This window comes from Vidua chalybeata, chromosome 2 (genome assembly GCF_026979565.1).
Source record: "Vidua chalybeata isolate OUT-0048 chromosome 2, bVidCha1 merged haplotype, whole genome shotgun sequence".
Lineage (NCBI taxonomy): Eukaryota > Metazoa > Chordata > Aves > Passeriformes > Viduidae > Vidua > Vidua chalybeata.
The window spans coordinates 100,834,232-100,852,007 of NC_071531.1; the positions used below are offsets into that span (position 1 = coordinate 100,834,232).

A 17,776-nucleotide genomic window follows, 5' to 3' on the forward strand; every position below is an offset into this window, starting at 1 on the left:
CATATTGGAATGAAAATATTTTTAAGAAAAAATGATTTTGTTATTAGAATTTATTTCAAATCCTATATCTTTTATTATAGCTTTCTCAATTCAGGATACAGGCTATAATTTTTCATTAGGTTTCATAAAACAGAGCATCATTTCTAACATGTAAACTTACAGTTTGATAGGGGATTGCCCTATTTAAATGGGACTTTTCTAAAACATAAGATAAAAATACACATTGCCCCTTAGGAGGTTAAATAAAAAGGGAGAGAATAAACAAACACAAAGTAATGAAACAGTCTGAACTCTGTCCTCTGCTCATTGCAATTAATGATGAAACTCACATTGAATTCAATGGGAGCAGAAGCAAGCTCTGTGTATTGATTTTCTTCATCCCCCTCCATTAAGACTCCTGAAGTGCGACTGTAACATTGTTGAAGTGGGATGTTGGCAGCAAAATCAATAAAAAACAATATTAGAACATATGCTGTTTTCAGCTTCCTCACAATCTGATATAGCTTGTATTAGCATTCTTCTCCAAATTACATTTCATGCTTTCTATAAAGTGACCTTCCTTACAGTGCCCTCTCCAATATAAAACTTCTGTGCTTTTTCTTTCATATTTAGCCTTCAAGAGAATGAGCCCTATTTATAATAGTGAAGGTGGCTGATTCTGAACAGAGCACAAAGAACAAATTTCTTCAAGAGTGGCTTTAGCCTAAATGTTATTTCTGACCTACAATGAAAGATCATTTCTGTTAGTGTTTAAACTGAGATCTAGGGGTTACATTTTCTTAATCATGCTGCCCTTCATGCCCTCTTGTTTTTAGAAGCCCTTCTCACCCTGGCACATTAGAGAAACTAGAGATATTGCTTGAGGTGGAGATTTAGGTACCTTCTTACCTACCATTATTTCCAAGAATCATCGGCCATTGCCAGCATGTCAGAGGAGATAATGATCAGAAAGCAGCGTCTTTTCTAATGTCAGTTTCTAAGCTCATAATTGCAGGTTTGGGGATTGTTCTTATGTCATGAGACATGCAAGGGTAGCTGAAGCTTCCAAAGCATTAAAAGTCTCCATTTCAAAGCATGAATTTTCTACTTTCTCACGTGTCCAGCCGACTGCCAGTCTGTGGTGTAGTTTCATGCCAGGATATAAAAACCCAGAAGAGCTCCTGCTTGAAGCTTTGGGGCTACAGAAATCCCCAAAATACTGCTAGTTAGTGATGATGTTTTACTTTGGTGAATGAATCTTAGATTCAGAGGAGTTTCATGACGTCCTGCTCTTGTTTTGGATAAAGGCCATGTCAAGAAAATAAGCTTCTTACTAATTACAAATATCCATAGTATAACATTTTCATGACAAGTATATTGTGGGATTTGATTCATAAATTTGAAAGCCAAGTGGATTCCAAGCTGCTTGGAGGTGAGTGATCTTCTTTTAGTCTTATTTAGGGTTAGATTTGTGGCAGGGAGAGGAGAGGAGAGGAGAGGAGAGGAGAGGAGAGGAGAGGAGAGGAGAGGAGAGGAGAGGAGAGGAGAGGAGAGGAGAGGAGAGGAGAGGAGAGGAGAGGAGAGGAGAGGAGAGGAGAGGAGAGGAGAGGAGAGGAGAGGAGAGGAGAGGAGAGGAGAGGAGAGAGGAGAGGAGAGGAGAGGAGAGGAGAGGAGAGGAGAGGAGAGGAGAGGAGAGGAGAGGAGAGGAGAGGAGAGGAGAGGAGAGGAGAGGAGAGGAGAGGAGAGGAGAGGAGAGGAGAGGAGAGGAGAGGAGAGAAGAGAAGAGAAGAGAAGAGAAGAGAAGAGAAGAGAAGAGAAGAGAAGAGAAGAGAAGAGAAGAGAAGAGAAGAGAAGAGAAGAGAAGAGAAGAGAAGAGAAGAGAAGAGAAGAGAAGAGAAGAGAAGAGAAGAGAAGAGAAGAGAAGAGAACTGTTCTCTAGGATGTGAAATGAAAGACTGGAGACCTTTTATCCTGAACTATTTTATCCAGTTCTCTGGTGGTTCCAGTGTGTGATTCCTTGAACACCAGCATGCAGAAAGGTGGCTTGTTTTGTTGGTCGTGGATTTTGGTTTTATTTTGTTTTTAAATTAGGATTTTTATTGGGTTTTTTGTTATTTATTTGCCTGCCAGTTGGCAAAATAGTGTGCAACCTTTTGTTTATTTATCCAGCCCTCCAAATATTTGATGCATTGCAAGTTTTATCAGGTTCAAGAACTGTGCAAGCATGTCTTTACAGCACTTGGATCAAGTGATTGCTGGGCTGCTTCTGCAACAGCCAAGTGCCCACCACACATGTCAACCAGATACCTCTCTGGAGGTACTTGGGTGGTTGCTAGCTCCTAACACCACTTCCTTCATTGCTTCTTTGTCATGTGTCAGATACAGACTATCTTCCTTCTTAAATTTGTCTGGAGACTAGTGAGCATTTTTAACAGTCAAGGAAGAACATTATAAAAAGCAATAACTCTCCCTGTGTTGTTCTGAGATAGTAATCTGTCTCATAATGTTTTGTTGAAAGATTTTGAGATGTCTGTGCTGTAAAACCTTGATCCTACAAACTACTCCCTGTTGGTTGGAGTGCTTGCACTCACATTCTGCTCAACACCTGCAGATAAAATGTCCTAAGTCATGGCTTACTCAGAAAATCTGGTACAAGGACTATTTCACACTTATCTCTTCAAAGCTACATACTCTCTGCAAATTTCAATAAAATGTCTGTTTCTGAAAGGCCTGGATGTACCTAACTAAGCTCTGTAGAACCCTATTATGTGCAAGTTTGCAACACATTTTATTTTTCAGAAGCTGAGAAAATACCTGCTAAACATGTTAAATTGTGGAAATGCACAGAGGCGTCTATTTGCATATACTGAATATTCTGGAAGCAGAAGGAGGGGAGAAAAGGAGGTTTGGGCTTGCAGATACAGCTCTTCTGAACACCCTTCCATTCACATAAGGGATAAATTGCTCCAGAAATTGTCTCTGAATGTGAGGGTCAAAATTTACAAGCTTCCTGTCATCATTTGCTTATGCCTTCTAAGGCATAAAGGGGTAAAAATGTATTCCCATTTAAAATCCATTTTTATCTAAGGCAAAAGTAACTGAGCAAGTATTTCAGTATTATGCATGATTTTAAAAGAAAAATTAAGTCAGCCCACTAATCCACTACAAGGTTAGAGAGATAGCTGGATAAATGCTCTCGTGCAATTTAAGGTGCAATGGAATTTTGTTCAAAAGTGGCTTATCCTCACATTTATAGAAAGCACTTTACATTTATGAACAAAATTTTCCTATTATAAATCACACCAATTCAAATCACCACAGTCATTTAAACCACTCATATCAGCCCTTTCTTCCCTAATGAATGTGACAAATTGAGGGATTCATGTACACACTGTCAAGTTTGTTTCAAAGTAACAATGGCATTTTCTTCATAAATCCTACCGATTTTTTTTTCAAGTTCTCACAGTGGTGCTGAGCCTGAATGCAATTCCTAGTTCAAATGCTAACAGCAGTGATGCAGCCATGTGTCTGTAAATGGCCAGTGTTGATTGTTTAAATCTGTGTAAAAATATAAAAGGTGTTTTGACTTCTAACAACCATCAGTGACCCACCTACATGAATGTTTACTTGTATACAATAATCCTTGAATATCCTAAGTGATTTATGTACCACGTGTACATGCATGCATACAATACCTTTGTGGAACATATGTAAGATTATGTAACATATATTTGAAACACTCAGCTTCATCAGCATCTCTTCTGCTAGGCAGAGTTCAAATGTCTGTACCCTCAGCTGCAAAGCACCAGTAGTACAAGCAGTGTTTTCCATTACTGGTGTGGGAGTCAGTCATCAATGCCAGGTGGTATCTCCCCAGTAACCAGTGCTTTTCTTATTTTCTTAATTCCTTCACCCTCGAGACTAAAAGTTCCTCTGCTCATTTTTAGTATTACATGAATACAATAATTTTTAAAATATTGATTAAAGGAAAAAGCCACTTCTGTGCTAGCATCTTTAAAGAACAGTATCTGTAAAAGTGTTGCAAGAGTCCTTTTTCTCAATTAGGAAAAGTAGTAGAATCTCTAAAAGAGATTTATTATTTCATTGATCATATTTAACTGAGACAGCAGTTACTGGTAAAAACAAAGTGTCAGAAAAATTCACCTCATCACTAATATACACTAATATGAAGTTAAGTGGCTTTTTGTGAATTTCAAAAATATCTGAGAATTGCTACTATTTTTGATCAAAGTTATACTCCTACGTTTTACTATGATGGCTTTCTTCCTAACCAGCTCAACTAAAGTCCACCCATCAGAGGTGTCTGTGCAGAGCCACATCTTCTCTTTCCTGTCTCCCTTTATACATATGCCAAGTCAGCTGGTATCAGTACATATCATGGCTGGTGGTAGAAGAAATGCAACCCAATATGCAGAGGAGGAAAGGGCCCTTTGCTTTAAAGAGGTGACCTGCAGAAACAGGTCTCAATGGCCCAGATTAACTAGGAACTGTCAAAATATCATTTAGAACCTATATAAGGTTCCTGTTCTCCAAAGAGATGCTGTCAAGTAAAATAAACCTAAAATGTGTCAGGCTTTGATACTATTGTAACAATGTGGTCTCTCCTAAATTCCAAATATTCTTTTCAGTAATGTGATGTGACATCTTTGTAGGAAAAGTCCAAAATGCTTAATGTTGCAATTTACCTGGGACAGATCTGTGTAACAGGGGACTAGAGAATGTACTGCAAAGTATGACTGAGGGAAGAGAGAAACATCTGGCCATGTCAGGCAAGTGGGAATTACAAATGAGCAAATAGATGGACTCATGCATTTAGAGCTGGAGATGAACTGAACAGAACAAGTGGAAAGGTAAAAAAGATGAGGGTAGAAAGAAAAGGGTAGGAAGATTGGCTAAAAGTGAAAAATTAGTCTTGGATCTTTGCAGCCCTTTGGAGAAAGTTGGATCACTGTTCAAGTGGGTTTTCTGCAACCACGAGGTCCAGATCAATTATCCCAAGCTGATCACTGGAGTCACTGATCACTAGTAAGACTGTAGCAAATAATCTACATTTTTATTCCTCAGACTGGGTAAAACAGCTAGTTTAAGTATTCTTGTTAGTGTTTTTAATTAAAACTCAGTTTGTGAGAGCATGATTAAAAAGGAAGAGCCAATACTGATCCACAGTCTAGAAAGTTTGGAACTTCCAGAAACTTAAACCAGAGGTTTTCAGGCCTCTCTAGGCCTTTAAATAAAATGTGAGATATCATGGGACTCATCATAACACCACAGAAGCTGGCAGCACTGCTCTCTGGAGCATTCTTAGTCCTCTGCAGAGCCAACATTTGCCTATGACTTTTTGTTACTAGTCCCAGCTGGACAATAATAGGTCCTCCCTTTCCCTGCACCATCTCTGGTATTTGCAAAGAGATGTGCTTCATTACAGAAGAAATAATAAGCCTTCATAAATTACTGGAGAGCAGTGATATTGCTGATGTCTGCTAAGCAGGGAGAAACTCCGTAAATTGAGAAAAACCTCTTGTCAGAGAAACACTTTGTTTTCTCACACGTGAAGAGGTCTGTCCCGAATGGGATGGATAAAATTGCAATGAATAGACTCGAATCATAGCACGGCTTGTGTTGGAAGGGGCCTTAAATGTTGTCTAGTTCCAACCTGGCCTTGAACACCTCCAGGGATGGGGCATCCACAGCTTCTCTGGGAAACCTGTGCCAGTGCCTCAATACCTTCGCAGTAAGGAATTTCTTCTTAATACCTAATCTAGACCTACTCTCAGTTTGAAGCTATTCTTCCTTGTCCCCTCACTACATGCCCTTGTAAATAGTCATGCTTTTGCTTTCTTAGAGGCTCTCTTCATTTTTCTTTCTTGTCGGAACCCAAAGTGTCCCTCAGACACTCTTGGATGTTCCGGGCCCAGGTCAGAAGCATTTGAGACCCTGGCAGGCAGCCAGAAACCCCTGTGGCTTTGAATCTGATCCATGGAACAATTTACCAACCTTGCAGGGAGAACAAGAAATCACAAAAGTTTAGATATTATAGTAGAAGTAATCACAAAGTGAAAGGAAGAATCTTTGAGTGCTGTACAGGAGGGGTTTAGGCCTTGTACAGAGGGGTCTGAGTTTTGTACATGGGGGTCAGAGGTTCTAAGATGGAGAGATTTGGGCATGCCCTGTCCTCCTTCTTTCTCCTTCCTATCCTCCATGTTCTTGGTGATGATGGCACTCACAGATTGGTTTAGAGTAGAAAGTCACCATTCAATATAGGTGATAGGCATTGGGGAAAAACTATAAACATTTAACACGTAATGTGTGATATAAAGGATGGCACCAGCCCCCTGGGCAGTCAGAGGGTGTCAGAGACAGTGTCAGTGTGTGTGTGTGTGTGCCTTTGTCTGACCTGCTGAATGGACCGCAGCAGTTCAGGAAGAAAATCTTTTAGATAACATACAATAAACTGCCTTGAGACCGGACGACTGAAGACTACTGAGTCTTTCTTTGAAGGCACAGGTTGGAGGAGAAACTTTACCACCTCTCGGGGTCACCCCAATCTGGTGGTGAGCCCCGTCTCTCTCTCTCTCTCTTTCTTTCTTTCTTTCTTTCTTTCTTTCTTTCTTTCTTTCTTTCTTTCTTTCTTTCTTTCTTTCTTTCTTTCTTTCTTTCTTTCTTTCTTTCTTTCTTTCTTTCTTTCTTTCTTTCTTTCTTTCTTTCTTTCTTTCTTTCTTTCTTTCTTTCTTTCTTTCTTTCTTTCTTCTTTCTTTCTTTCTTTCTTTCTTTCTTTCTTTCTTTCTTTCTTTCTTTCTTTCTTTCTTTCTTTCTTTCTCTCTTTCTCTCTTTCTCTCTTTCTCTCTTTCTCTCTTTCTCTCTCTTCTCTCTTTCTCTCTTTCTCTCTTTCTCTCTTTCTCTCTTTCTCTCTTTCTCTCTCTCTCTCTCTCTCTCTCTCTCTTCCTTCCTTCCTTCCTTCCTTCCTTCCTCCTTCCTTCCTTCCTTCCTTCCTTCCTTCCTTCCTTCCTTCCTTCCTTCCTTCCTTCCTTCCTTCCTTCCTTCCTTCCTTCCTTCCTTCCTTCCTTCCTTCCTTCCTTCCTTCCTTCCTTCCTTCCTTCCTTCCTTCCTTCCTTCCTTCCTTCCTTCCTTCCTTCCTTCCTTCCTTCCTTCCTTCCTTCCTTCCTTCCTTCCTTCCTTCCTTCCTTCCTTCCTTCCTTCCTTCCTTCCTTCCTTCCTTCCTTCCTTCCTTCCTTCCTTCCTTCCTTCCTTCCTTCCTTCCTTCCTTCCTTCCTTCCTTCCTTCCTTCCTTCCTTCCTTCCTTCCTTCCTTCCTTCCTTCCTTCCTTCCTTCCTTCCTTCCTTCCTTCCTTCCTTCCTTCCTTCCTTCCTTCCTTCCTTCCTTCCTTCCTTCCTTCCTTCCTTTTTAGCATCCTTCCATTTACTAATTGTTTGCCACCAAGTTTCATGTGAATAGGAAGCCTGAAAATAATTCTCATGATTATGCAGCTTGAACATCTGGTATCATCATGAATGTACCTGGTATAATGAGTTTCTCTGCATTGAACATAGGCTGCATGGTAAGGAAAGGACTTTGAAGCAACTGCACCTGAATTAAACAGGTTTCACAAAAGAGTAAATCTCCCTCCCAGTATGCAGGGCCTAACTCCCACTAACATAAATTACAATAAACCCTTCTCATATAGGATAATTAATGCTCTTAGAGTTTAAATTTGCAGATACCAAATCATTCAAATGAAGTGTGCTTAGCACTTGAAAATAATGTGGAAATTTCTTCAGTGTTTGGTGGCATTATGTCTAAAGGGGGAAAGAAAAAAACTGTTCATAGCTATGTTACCTTGTAATTGCTCCAAATTATGTATTTTTATACCATGCAAATTTTGTTTCTAGAGTTTATTCATGATACTTAGCTAGTTATTTTCAAGCTGTAAGCAAAGTGTGTTTTTAAAATAAAAGACTCAAGTGACATAGTGTATTTTTGTAGGAATGAGGGAGAACTATGGAACTGGTATTTTTAAAATAATGCATTATAGGAAGAAAGTTGCTTTTAACTGCTTATATCAGACATATTTCTATGCATTTGTCATTGACATCTGAGCGCTATGATGCCTTAAGAGGCTACCTAGAAGAGAGGCTAGACAGTGTTAAAGGAATAAAATAGGTACTTATTAAAAGGATACACCTTAGTCAGTACAAGAGCCCAGCTGTCCTTCCACCCAAGGTGGATGCTGGGTCACGAATTTTCACACTTTTATAAGTTTTGTTCCAGTTACATATTGGGGTTAATTCTCCAATTACAGCTTGAGGTTATGAAGTCCCATCCTCCCAGATTGCTCTCCTCAATTCGCTGTTGTTTAGACTTCTTGGGCCTGAGGCTGTAGTGGTGTCCTTGGTTCTCAGGCTGGAAAAGAATTGTTTTGTCTAACTAAACTGTGAAGAGAACTTGCTAACACTTTATATGAAGTTCAGAGTTATGTACTAATGCAGTACAGAACCTGGAAAATATGAAAGCTGAAACTTCAGGTATCACTACGCTGGTGCTCAGGTATTTGGTAAGTGTCCATAAAGAAAAAGCAAGTGTCCTCTGGGAACTCAAGACTATGGAACAAAACTGCTTTAGATATTGGATGACTCGGGATTCTGATATTGTGAAGTGGGCTCAAGAAGATGCCTGAAAGTGACCCAGGTGTACTTGTCAAGTCTTTTTCTTTTAGAAAGCTTCATGTAGAATAGAGAGAGAAGGGTCAGCTTGGTGCTGGAGATGTTGGTTCTCACCTGTCAAACTTCTCTGTGTGTCCCTTCACCTCAGAGGTAATACAGCTTGCCATCTGCAATGAGGGCTGTGCCTTCCTTCCCACCACCTTGCACAACTCCTCCAAACCTGACCTTCCCACACATCCCAAAGTGTGGGGCTATCGACTGACACACACACCCCGCCACTGAGTGATCATAATGGCATCCTCAGACTCTAGCACAAAATTAAATTTTCAGTGGGCTGGAGCACTAAGCACAGCCTTAGAAGGCAAAAATGAATGAAGGTCCAGTGGTCCTATCCAGTTATAATAGAATTACAGAATGGTTTAGACTGGAAAGTACCTTAATGATCCTCTAGTTACAATTTCCCTGCCATGAGCAAGGCTGCCATCCACTGTATCTCCTAAAACCATCCAAACTGTGCTTCTGCAAAGACTATCTTCCTTACTAATGACAAATGCCATTACTGTATAACTTACCCTGTTTTCAACAGCATCAAAACACAGTTCATGTCCTTCCAGATCCTCCAGAAACATTTTTCCTTGCTGATTTTTCCCTGCTTGTACTGCTTCACAGTTCACCTATTTGAAAAACTAGCAGGCTAGCTAGAGGCCAGGGATAACTTCTATTGTTTGTATTTATAGTTGTGAACTTTGTGTCCTTATTTTTCTCCAGTCACATTTGTTCAGTCCCTCAAGCTGAAAACTCTTTGAAGAAGTCGCTGTGTCTTGCAAGATGGCTTTTTTGACATTGAAAATGCTCTGTAATGGGAGTGATGAAACAAATTACCTTAATATCCATTATATTGACATGTTTTGATGCTTCTCTTTTTGCTGTTATCAAAAGGAACATTATGTCATTTAAACCCTCATTTTCAAGTCAGGAAATCAGGGTAATGGCTTAAGTAGAACTCAGATGGCAGGAAGGTTTGGGAGTAGGCTCTTCCTGTTTTCATCTGCCTCACAATATCAATACATCAGCTATGGTTCAAAAACCCGAAAAATTCTGCTGGTTAGACCAAAGTCTGGACAAACATCACAGAAGTTCTGAGTTTTATGATCTAGTTCTGTACAAATATAGAAGAATCTATTGGGAATATAAAATATAGAAGTTCTGCTAGGAGGATGTATGGAAAATCTTTGCTCTGAATTTTCAGGCAAGTTTTCTGTTATTGTTTTTAGTGTTTGTCATTTGTTTTTCAGATACTACTTTCAGATTTCTTCAGGCTCTCAATTGAGATAACCTACTGCTTATGCTTTTCAACTCAGTGTATCGTCAGTATGCAAATTAGTAGACTGTCACTAACATTAACTAATGTTTTTAGGTCATCATCTAATGAGAAATCCACAATGTAGGTGTGTAGAAATGGTAGGAAATTTTGAATTCTTCCTAATGCCCTCAATAAATAAATGCATTTGGAGATGTGGGGTGTTAACTTTATTTCCTGGCCACTGTGACATGATATGGGTCATAAAAGATGACAATTACCCCATATCACCTGTGAGAACTTATTCAGCTTTGGCTCCTGTGGGCACTGATATGTATTAGGTTAAATGCAGTCACTGAGTACCTGCTGAAAGTGAAAAGTACAAATCAGTGCTAGTCAGAAAGAAGACACTCTCCTAAATATCCAAGGTAGATGCCCTAGAAAAATAAATTGCTTGTTTCTTCTGAGACATCCATCAATGAATATGTCCTTAGATTTCAGTGGATTTCTAATCAGCCAGTCATTTCTTGTACTAAGAGGGTGTCTTTTTGATTTGGATCTAGTTTGGATCCACTAAATGGAGTCTATCAACAGCTGAGGCTGTTGCCAAATTGAATATAGCACTTCTGCCTCAGCACAAAGAAATCGCACTAACCTCTTGGAGTCTTTGAAATATCAGTACAGAGGTTTCCCCCACGTATATAAGTCTAATCTTCCTTCAGCTGCTTCTCTGAGGCTGGCAGGTATCATTTTGCATCCCTCAGTGAAACTGCTGTAAAAAGAATATTGAGCTGTTTTCCAGCTGTGTTTGTTTAGGAAGGAATATTTTCTTCTATTTGCAGCACAGACAGCTATTCGGGATTGTTGTCGGTTTTCTTTTGATACGGATTCCTTGTATATAGTTCTTCTGTAAATGTTTTCAGCATTCACTGTCTTTTATCCAAAGATTTTTTTTTTAGTGTGCCTCAGAGAGGGACTTTGTAGATGAGTATCTGAACTATGAAATGTAAAATTGCTTGAAATGAGATGAACAAAATATTTTTTCAACTAAAACTACATTTATCAGCTTTGTCAATGAACTCTTAGCAAAAATTTATGCAAAATTTGAAAAAAATACTCTTTAAAATGAAGATTCTCTTTCCCCCAAAATTCTCCTCTATTTTTAATTTAATATTCAATCAAGTGCCTTTCTCCATATCCTATATAACAAATCACATATCATTATATATAATGATTGTAAATTAAATATAATTTAAAATAAATTATAGGATGTTTTTAGAACAGAATAGATGCTTTTTTCTTGGAATAAAAAGAGACATTGATATGACTTCAGAGTTATTTTAATCTTGGTGCTCTAAACCATAAATATCTTAAAATTATAGTTATGTTAGGTCAACACAAAGAATGTGTCTGATTTTGTTTAAAACAGTTACCCAATGTTGAATGAGCTAGACACCCTCAGGTCTGTCAGATGTCTTCCTTTGGTCTTATTCTCCTTTTCTGTTAACCATTCTGTCCATATATGTTAGGAACTAACCATTTGCAGCTTTAAATTAAATAGCAAAGTATATAACAATTAGTTAATGTCATATCATTTATGGAATCTTATCTATAATTAATTCATTTAAAAGTTTGTGGCCATTTAATACTCTGTTACACGGTTACTGTATGTGTTGCATCTTCCTTATTTAAGAATATATTTCTGCGTTGGTCCCTGTTGTTATTTGCTCTGCTCTGAGTGGTTAGGATGATCACTCAAGTGTATAATAATGTTGATAAGGCTCTGTACACCTGAGGGAATCCTGCCTATCAGAAATGTATCTCTCCTGTATTCTTATTCTCTCATTTTAGGTAGTTTTGGATGTTTTCATTTTGTATTAAAATAGATTGCAGCCTTTGTCTTCTGGTGTGCAGAAAAGATCAGGGCACCAACCTCGGACAGAACTTCTTGGTAGCACTGCAATGTAATTATTGTTATACAGGTTCTAATATTACATATAATTTTTTAAGTAAGGAAATTATAGCATTCAGGGGTGCATCTTTGTTTTTGAACAGTAAAAACCTGCATTGCATTCCTAGAGGGTAAATGGACAGTTACCTTCATTGCTCCTATGTTTTGTGACTTGTTTCCTTGGGATTAGTTGTTTTTTAAACTCTAATAGGTTCATCACATAAAGGTTACTTGCTTTTGCAAGATGTTGTGGCCCTTTTCATCTCTCCTATTTTGCTGACCCTGTAGCAGACATCTCTTGCTGTCTGTAGCCCCACTTAAGAGCCTGAACTCACCTAGGAGTACAGAAAGGAGAAGAAGTTCTCCAATTAGGCTGTAGTGAGGCACAGAAAATAGTCAAGCAGCCTTTCAAGATAAGGCAGTCTGAACCTCAGCTCAATCTGGGTCAGAACCCACATTTCCATGGGGGAATACACAGGCCTCATGCCCCCACTTGTACAGCAGCTCTCAGAAGTTTTTTGAGAGCTGGAATAGATGATGAGCAGCAGATGAACTACTGCTCCCGAGCTGCTGTAGAAACTTGAGTACATCCCTGATGGTCTCTATTCCTGTTCTCAGGGAGCTGAAGGGTAGGCAGTTTCTGGCCAGAATTTAGTGTTACATTAAAAAAAAACCAAAGACATACATTTTGAGAGAGTCTAATTGGTAGAAGTAAGAGAGTACAAATGACAGAGAGACTTTTCACCAGAGTCTGTAGGGGAAACAGTTATAAACTGAAAGAGGGGAGGTTTAGATTGGACATAAGGAAGAAATATTTTAGAAAGAGGATGGTGAGACAATTGCACAAGTTGTACTAAATCATCTTTGGAGGTCCATTCCAACATAAACTATTTAATTTTGACTTGAGATTTTTTTTTGACTGAAGTTTCTGTTTGCTTGGCCTCTTATGTTTATTTTTTAATCCTTTCTTTTTTTATAGCTTTTTGGCTCTTACAAAAATAGAAACTAAAAAAAGTACTTCATCCTTTTATTTGCCCATTGGACTCATCAGTGCAATTTCTGGAGGATAAATTTTGTCATGGAAGGATGATTACATGCTTTTCAGAACAATTTAATTTGATGTAACAATACTGTAACTCTTGCTAAATCTTGCAGAGATTTTGTAAAATATCCAAATTAAGCACAGTAACCAATCTGTGTCTGTATTTGAATAGTATCTGACTGTATACTTTATTTTGAATAATGCATTTGCACTAGTTTAAAATTAGTAAAAAATATCTGAAATGAAGGTAGATTTGTCCTACCAAAAATAAACCATTTTTATTGCTAATGAAATATTGTGACATTCTACCTAATTGCTGGTATAATTTCACAAATGTGCTGAATCATGTTATCATGGGGAACAGGGGACTCTGTATCTGTGGAAGGTCTAGTCAAGAGGTGCCTAGTATTAAATGGAGTTAATATGGAATTTCATATAATTTGGAATTTAACCATACTGCTGTTGTAGGTGGGCAAAAAAGAATTCTGTGATACCAAGCCTGAAATCATTTAATCTGGAATGTAAATCAGTTATGTGGTTTAGTTACCAAACGTTGATAGAACCAGCCATAGTAGATTGTTGTTTTTTAATTACAGCTGCTCTGTAATGTTGTTGTGTCACCAGGTTCCAAGAAAGAAAATAGCATGGTATGGCAGTTTGCTATGCCAAATGACCACTGCTCCTGCCAAATATAAATACTACCAGGAGTAGGTTCTTCTATAGGATGATAGCCACATCCCTAATTAATGAATGCCACCTTTCCCTCTATGTATTTACGTTCAGATAATTTATTTAAATAATGTTCCTACTACATGCTTTATAGCCTTCTGCCTTTCGCTACACAAATTTTAGCTTATATTGCAAACTGTGCAAGTCATTTGGCAAATGTAATTTCCATCCCTGCATACTAATCGATTTCTTCACAAACACCTGCTATCAGTTATGATAATAAAAATGCCATTCTAAATTGAAAAGGGGCCAAATGGAGCTTCCTAAGGAAATGACTTAAGTGTCTTTCAATGCCTTTAATGTAGTAATGTTCTTGTAGTGCCAATACTTTTTTCAGCATTTGCATTTTATATAATTTTTTTCTATTACATCATTTTTCTGTCTAAATGGTTCCTCATAACTGTTGCTGTGAAGTAGTTCATAGCAAGGCTGGAGAGAAATTTCTGTGTTTCCTCTCTCATGGGACTAAATCCAGCAACTCTACTTTGGGAAAACTCCTTAGCACAGACTTGATTGGAACATCTGGCCACTGTGCAAGTATAAATACTAAATGGCTGTATCAGTTCCTATAACATCACTGGGAAAACATTGTAAAGTTGGTGAGTGCCTTGTCCTTGGAGTGCACGCCAGTTTCTTCCTAAAATATAAGGCTAAATTTAGCAGCCAGATTGCAAGTAGCATTTGAATTATCCAAGGTCACTTTATGGCTTCTTCCATCCCAGGAAATAACCTCCCAGCAACAATCCTTGCCAGAACCTAATCATTTTCAGCTCTGCTGGGTCTTGTCTCAGCTCCAAAGTGTCTCACTGGCATTCAGCTGTATTGTCATCTCTCCAGACAATGTCCTCTGTATTATTTGAAAAGAAACAATCCATTTTACTGATTTTTTCACATTTTCATTTTCTCTTAGCTCTAGCCGCCCAAGCATATGCGCTGAAGGAAGAGAACGACAGTCTCCGATGGCAGCTGGATGCTTATAGGAATGAAGTGGAGCTCCTGAAGCAGGAGAAAGGACAGCTCTTTCGAACAGAAGAAAGCCTTACAAAGGACCAGCAGCTGCAGTTCCTACAGCAGACAATGCAAGGCATGCAGCAGGTATTGCTAAGGAGGAAAAGAACAGGTTTTCTATTTTAGGAAAGTGGTACCATGGGGATCTTCAAGACTATTCATTAAGGTTCTGATTTCTTTTCAAAAAATCACAGGGACTTAGAAGGGGGAAAAGGGAGGAGGTTTTGGGGACATATTTAGGCATAGTCATTTTAGGAATTCATAAACTGCAAACCCATTGATCATTCAAGAAAACTCTTTATGCATTTGCTAGTTATGAGCAAATTGCTCTGTCCCTCTTCTCATTAATCCAACTGGCCCTGGTATTGCACAGAAATTTTTTTTTAATTGTCTAATGTATCATAATCAATGTTCTGTGGTGTTTTCATTTGCATTCATCTACATCTTTTTTTCTGCTATTGTTTGAGAATGACTGAGACATCAGCTTGTCTAGACTACCCCCCTTAACTTGCAAATTGTTAGCAGCATCAGTGCTATTTCCTGAGCTATTATCATTTATGCTGACCCATGGATGTAACCTTTTCATTCAGACAGTTTTTAAGTGGTCTAGTGCAGCAAAAAAAGCTTTTTTTCTGACACCAGTCAATGAGAAACTGCACTGTGTCCCTGCAGGGCAAAGGGGTGTCAGTTTATCATAATTATTATCCCTTATTTGTTAGTGTGCTCCTGACACTGTGCTGGGTGAGTCTTGGCAAGCACATCCAGACTGCTCCCACTGCGTTGTCTGACATGTCCACTGACACACAAGCAGCCCTCACCCAGCGTGCATGTGTGCAGCATCTTCCCTGCCCAGGCACTTGTGTTCAGCTGGTATGTGACAGAACACAAGGGCAGTGGCTCACCACAGCGCTGGGCTGTGCTCCCAGCTGGAGTGGAGCTTCTCAGCCTGGCACTGCAGAGGTTAATTTTGCTTCCTTCATCTCTAGCGTCACACACACTCCTCTGTCACCCCCGGTTATTAGATTCCAGAAGGGGACAAGTTATACCCAATTCCAGACTGTACTAAGCTGCTTTTGTACGGCAAAACCCAGGAGATACTGATTTACATATGAGCTGCCTTGTTGGGCTGGGAATGGCATGGCTGTCCTGGTGCCCATCGAATCCAGCAAGTCTGCAAACCCCAGCTAACACCCAATAACAGAGCACAGGGTAACCATACACACATATTGATATGAACACAAGCCCCTTTAAGCCTGCAGATTTTTAAAAATCAGGGTGATTTATTGTATGGTGGAATAATTCTGACCAAAATACTTTAAAAGTTGAAAATAAGTAATTGATAATTCAGGAAAGAAATCTTTCCCAGACTTCAGAATTAATTCATTACTCAGAAATACTTAAGGTTTCTGTATACTTCAGGCAAGATTGAGGTCTGTTCATGATCTTATCCTTATATAAATGGATACTTAAATATCACTGGTTTTAATAAATTTAACACCATATGTAAAGATTGTGCTGTATTTAATCCTGGTGCTAATTCTCCATTAAAATTAGTGAAAAGGAGGCATAAAATACTACTAAATAAAAATTCTGGAGTCCTAGCACCCATTTGGCATTATTATCTTTTTCTGTCTGGGGTCTGGATGAAGTATAATCAAGTCTGTAGAATATGAATAGATTTTTATTGAACTTCAAGCAAATGTTAATAATGCAAATCAATAACACAGAGTTACTGACTTATCTCTCTGTTCAGCTGGCCATGGACACTGCAGTCCCTATTCCTCTGAGTGTTTCTGTGTTCGTGACAGTTTTGCTGTGAGGTTCTCAGTTTTTCTAGTTTGCCATCTCGGGGTCAGACCTACTTGCTCCCAATGGGATATAATTAGAGATGGCCCAAGGAGCTGAAGAAGACACTGCAGATAATCCAGTCTGACAATATGCTGAGGAGAGCAGCAACACAGAAGCACGGGAGGTGAAGTTCAGAATATTTGGTGGGAAATTATCAGTCAGTTAAGCAGCTGGATGGTGGTTTTGGATTTCAGTAATTAGCCACAGTCATGACATCCCATAACCTTTGTGATTTTCATGAAGCTAATGCATGAATATGTACAAATAAACCTTTGATTTAGGTAGACTCAGTTTTATCTCAGCTTGGTTTTGTAAATGTTGCGAGATGACAACCTTAGCTGAAATCCATCAGTGTAGCAGGTGCTCAGCATCTATGGAAATCAGTCTCACTATGAAATATTAAATATATATCCAGGACTTGAGTATAAATAATTTAACAAGAAGACCTGTATTCCCTTTTATCCTTTTGTATATATTAAAATTAATTTCAGACAAGGTAAACTGAATGCCACTGAATTCCTGAACCCTTCATATATGTCAGCATTTGAAAAACAGATTTCTCCTTCTTCTTTTCCCCTCATTCTCCCCTACTCTTTCATACACTTCTTCTAACTCTGAAAACTAGAGAACAAGTGATTTGAGCTCCAGCCTGAAAAGCAGATTTATCTGAGAAAAATTGGATGCATTTTCAGAATCAAGACATTTCTTGTAAACATATTTGGTGCCAAACAATAGCAAATAACACAACACCGATGTATTTTTAATGTACTTCTACCATCTGGATGTTTTTCGGGTTTCTTCCCTGTGTTTGCAGGACTGATGAAAAGAATGTTTATTTTCTCTTCCATCACTCTCACTAATCTAAAGTAGCATCAGGAAAATCACACAGATGTTTGCTTATGAACTGTACCTTATGGGCAGTAGTAGCAACCTCCTTATTTGCTGTGTCTGAAAAAAGAAAATCCTTTGGACTAATGACATTGAACTTATGGGGTTTTAGTCAACTTCTTCCATAAAACTGTGTCACAGTTTAATTTCATACCCACTGTGAGATCTCAAACAAATGGAAATAATGTATTGTATCCATGGTAACAAATGTGATACACTTTACCTGATTTTGAGATGGAAATTGAATTAACTTGTCACTGCTGCATAAGGTGGTATTGCCTTCAATTTATTTCTATATGAGAACACACATACCAAGAAGATCACTTTTTGAATGGTTCTTTTTCCAGCAGTGT

At 38.6% G+C, this 17,776-nt stretch overlaps 1 protein-coding gene across 3 annotated transcripts in view; it reads left to right on the plus strand.

Moving 5' to 3' along the window:
* ENOX1 (ecto-NOX disulfide-thiol exchanger 1) overlaps positions 1-17,776 on the plus strand; it is a 359,470-nt gene that overhangs the window by 300,986 nt on the left and 40,708 nt on the right. For all 3 annotated transcript variants that reach the window (XM_053936182.1, XM_053936184.1, XM_053936183.1), the window contains exon 12: positions 14,590-14,774. In XM_053936182.1, the coding sequence (XP_053792157.1) occupies positions 14,590-14,774 (185 nt within the window). The remainder of the gene's footprint in view (positions 1-14,589; positions 14,775-17,776) is intronic.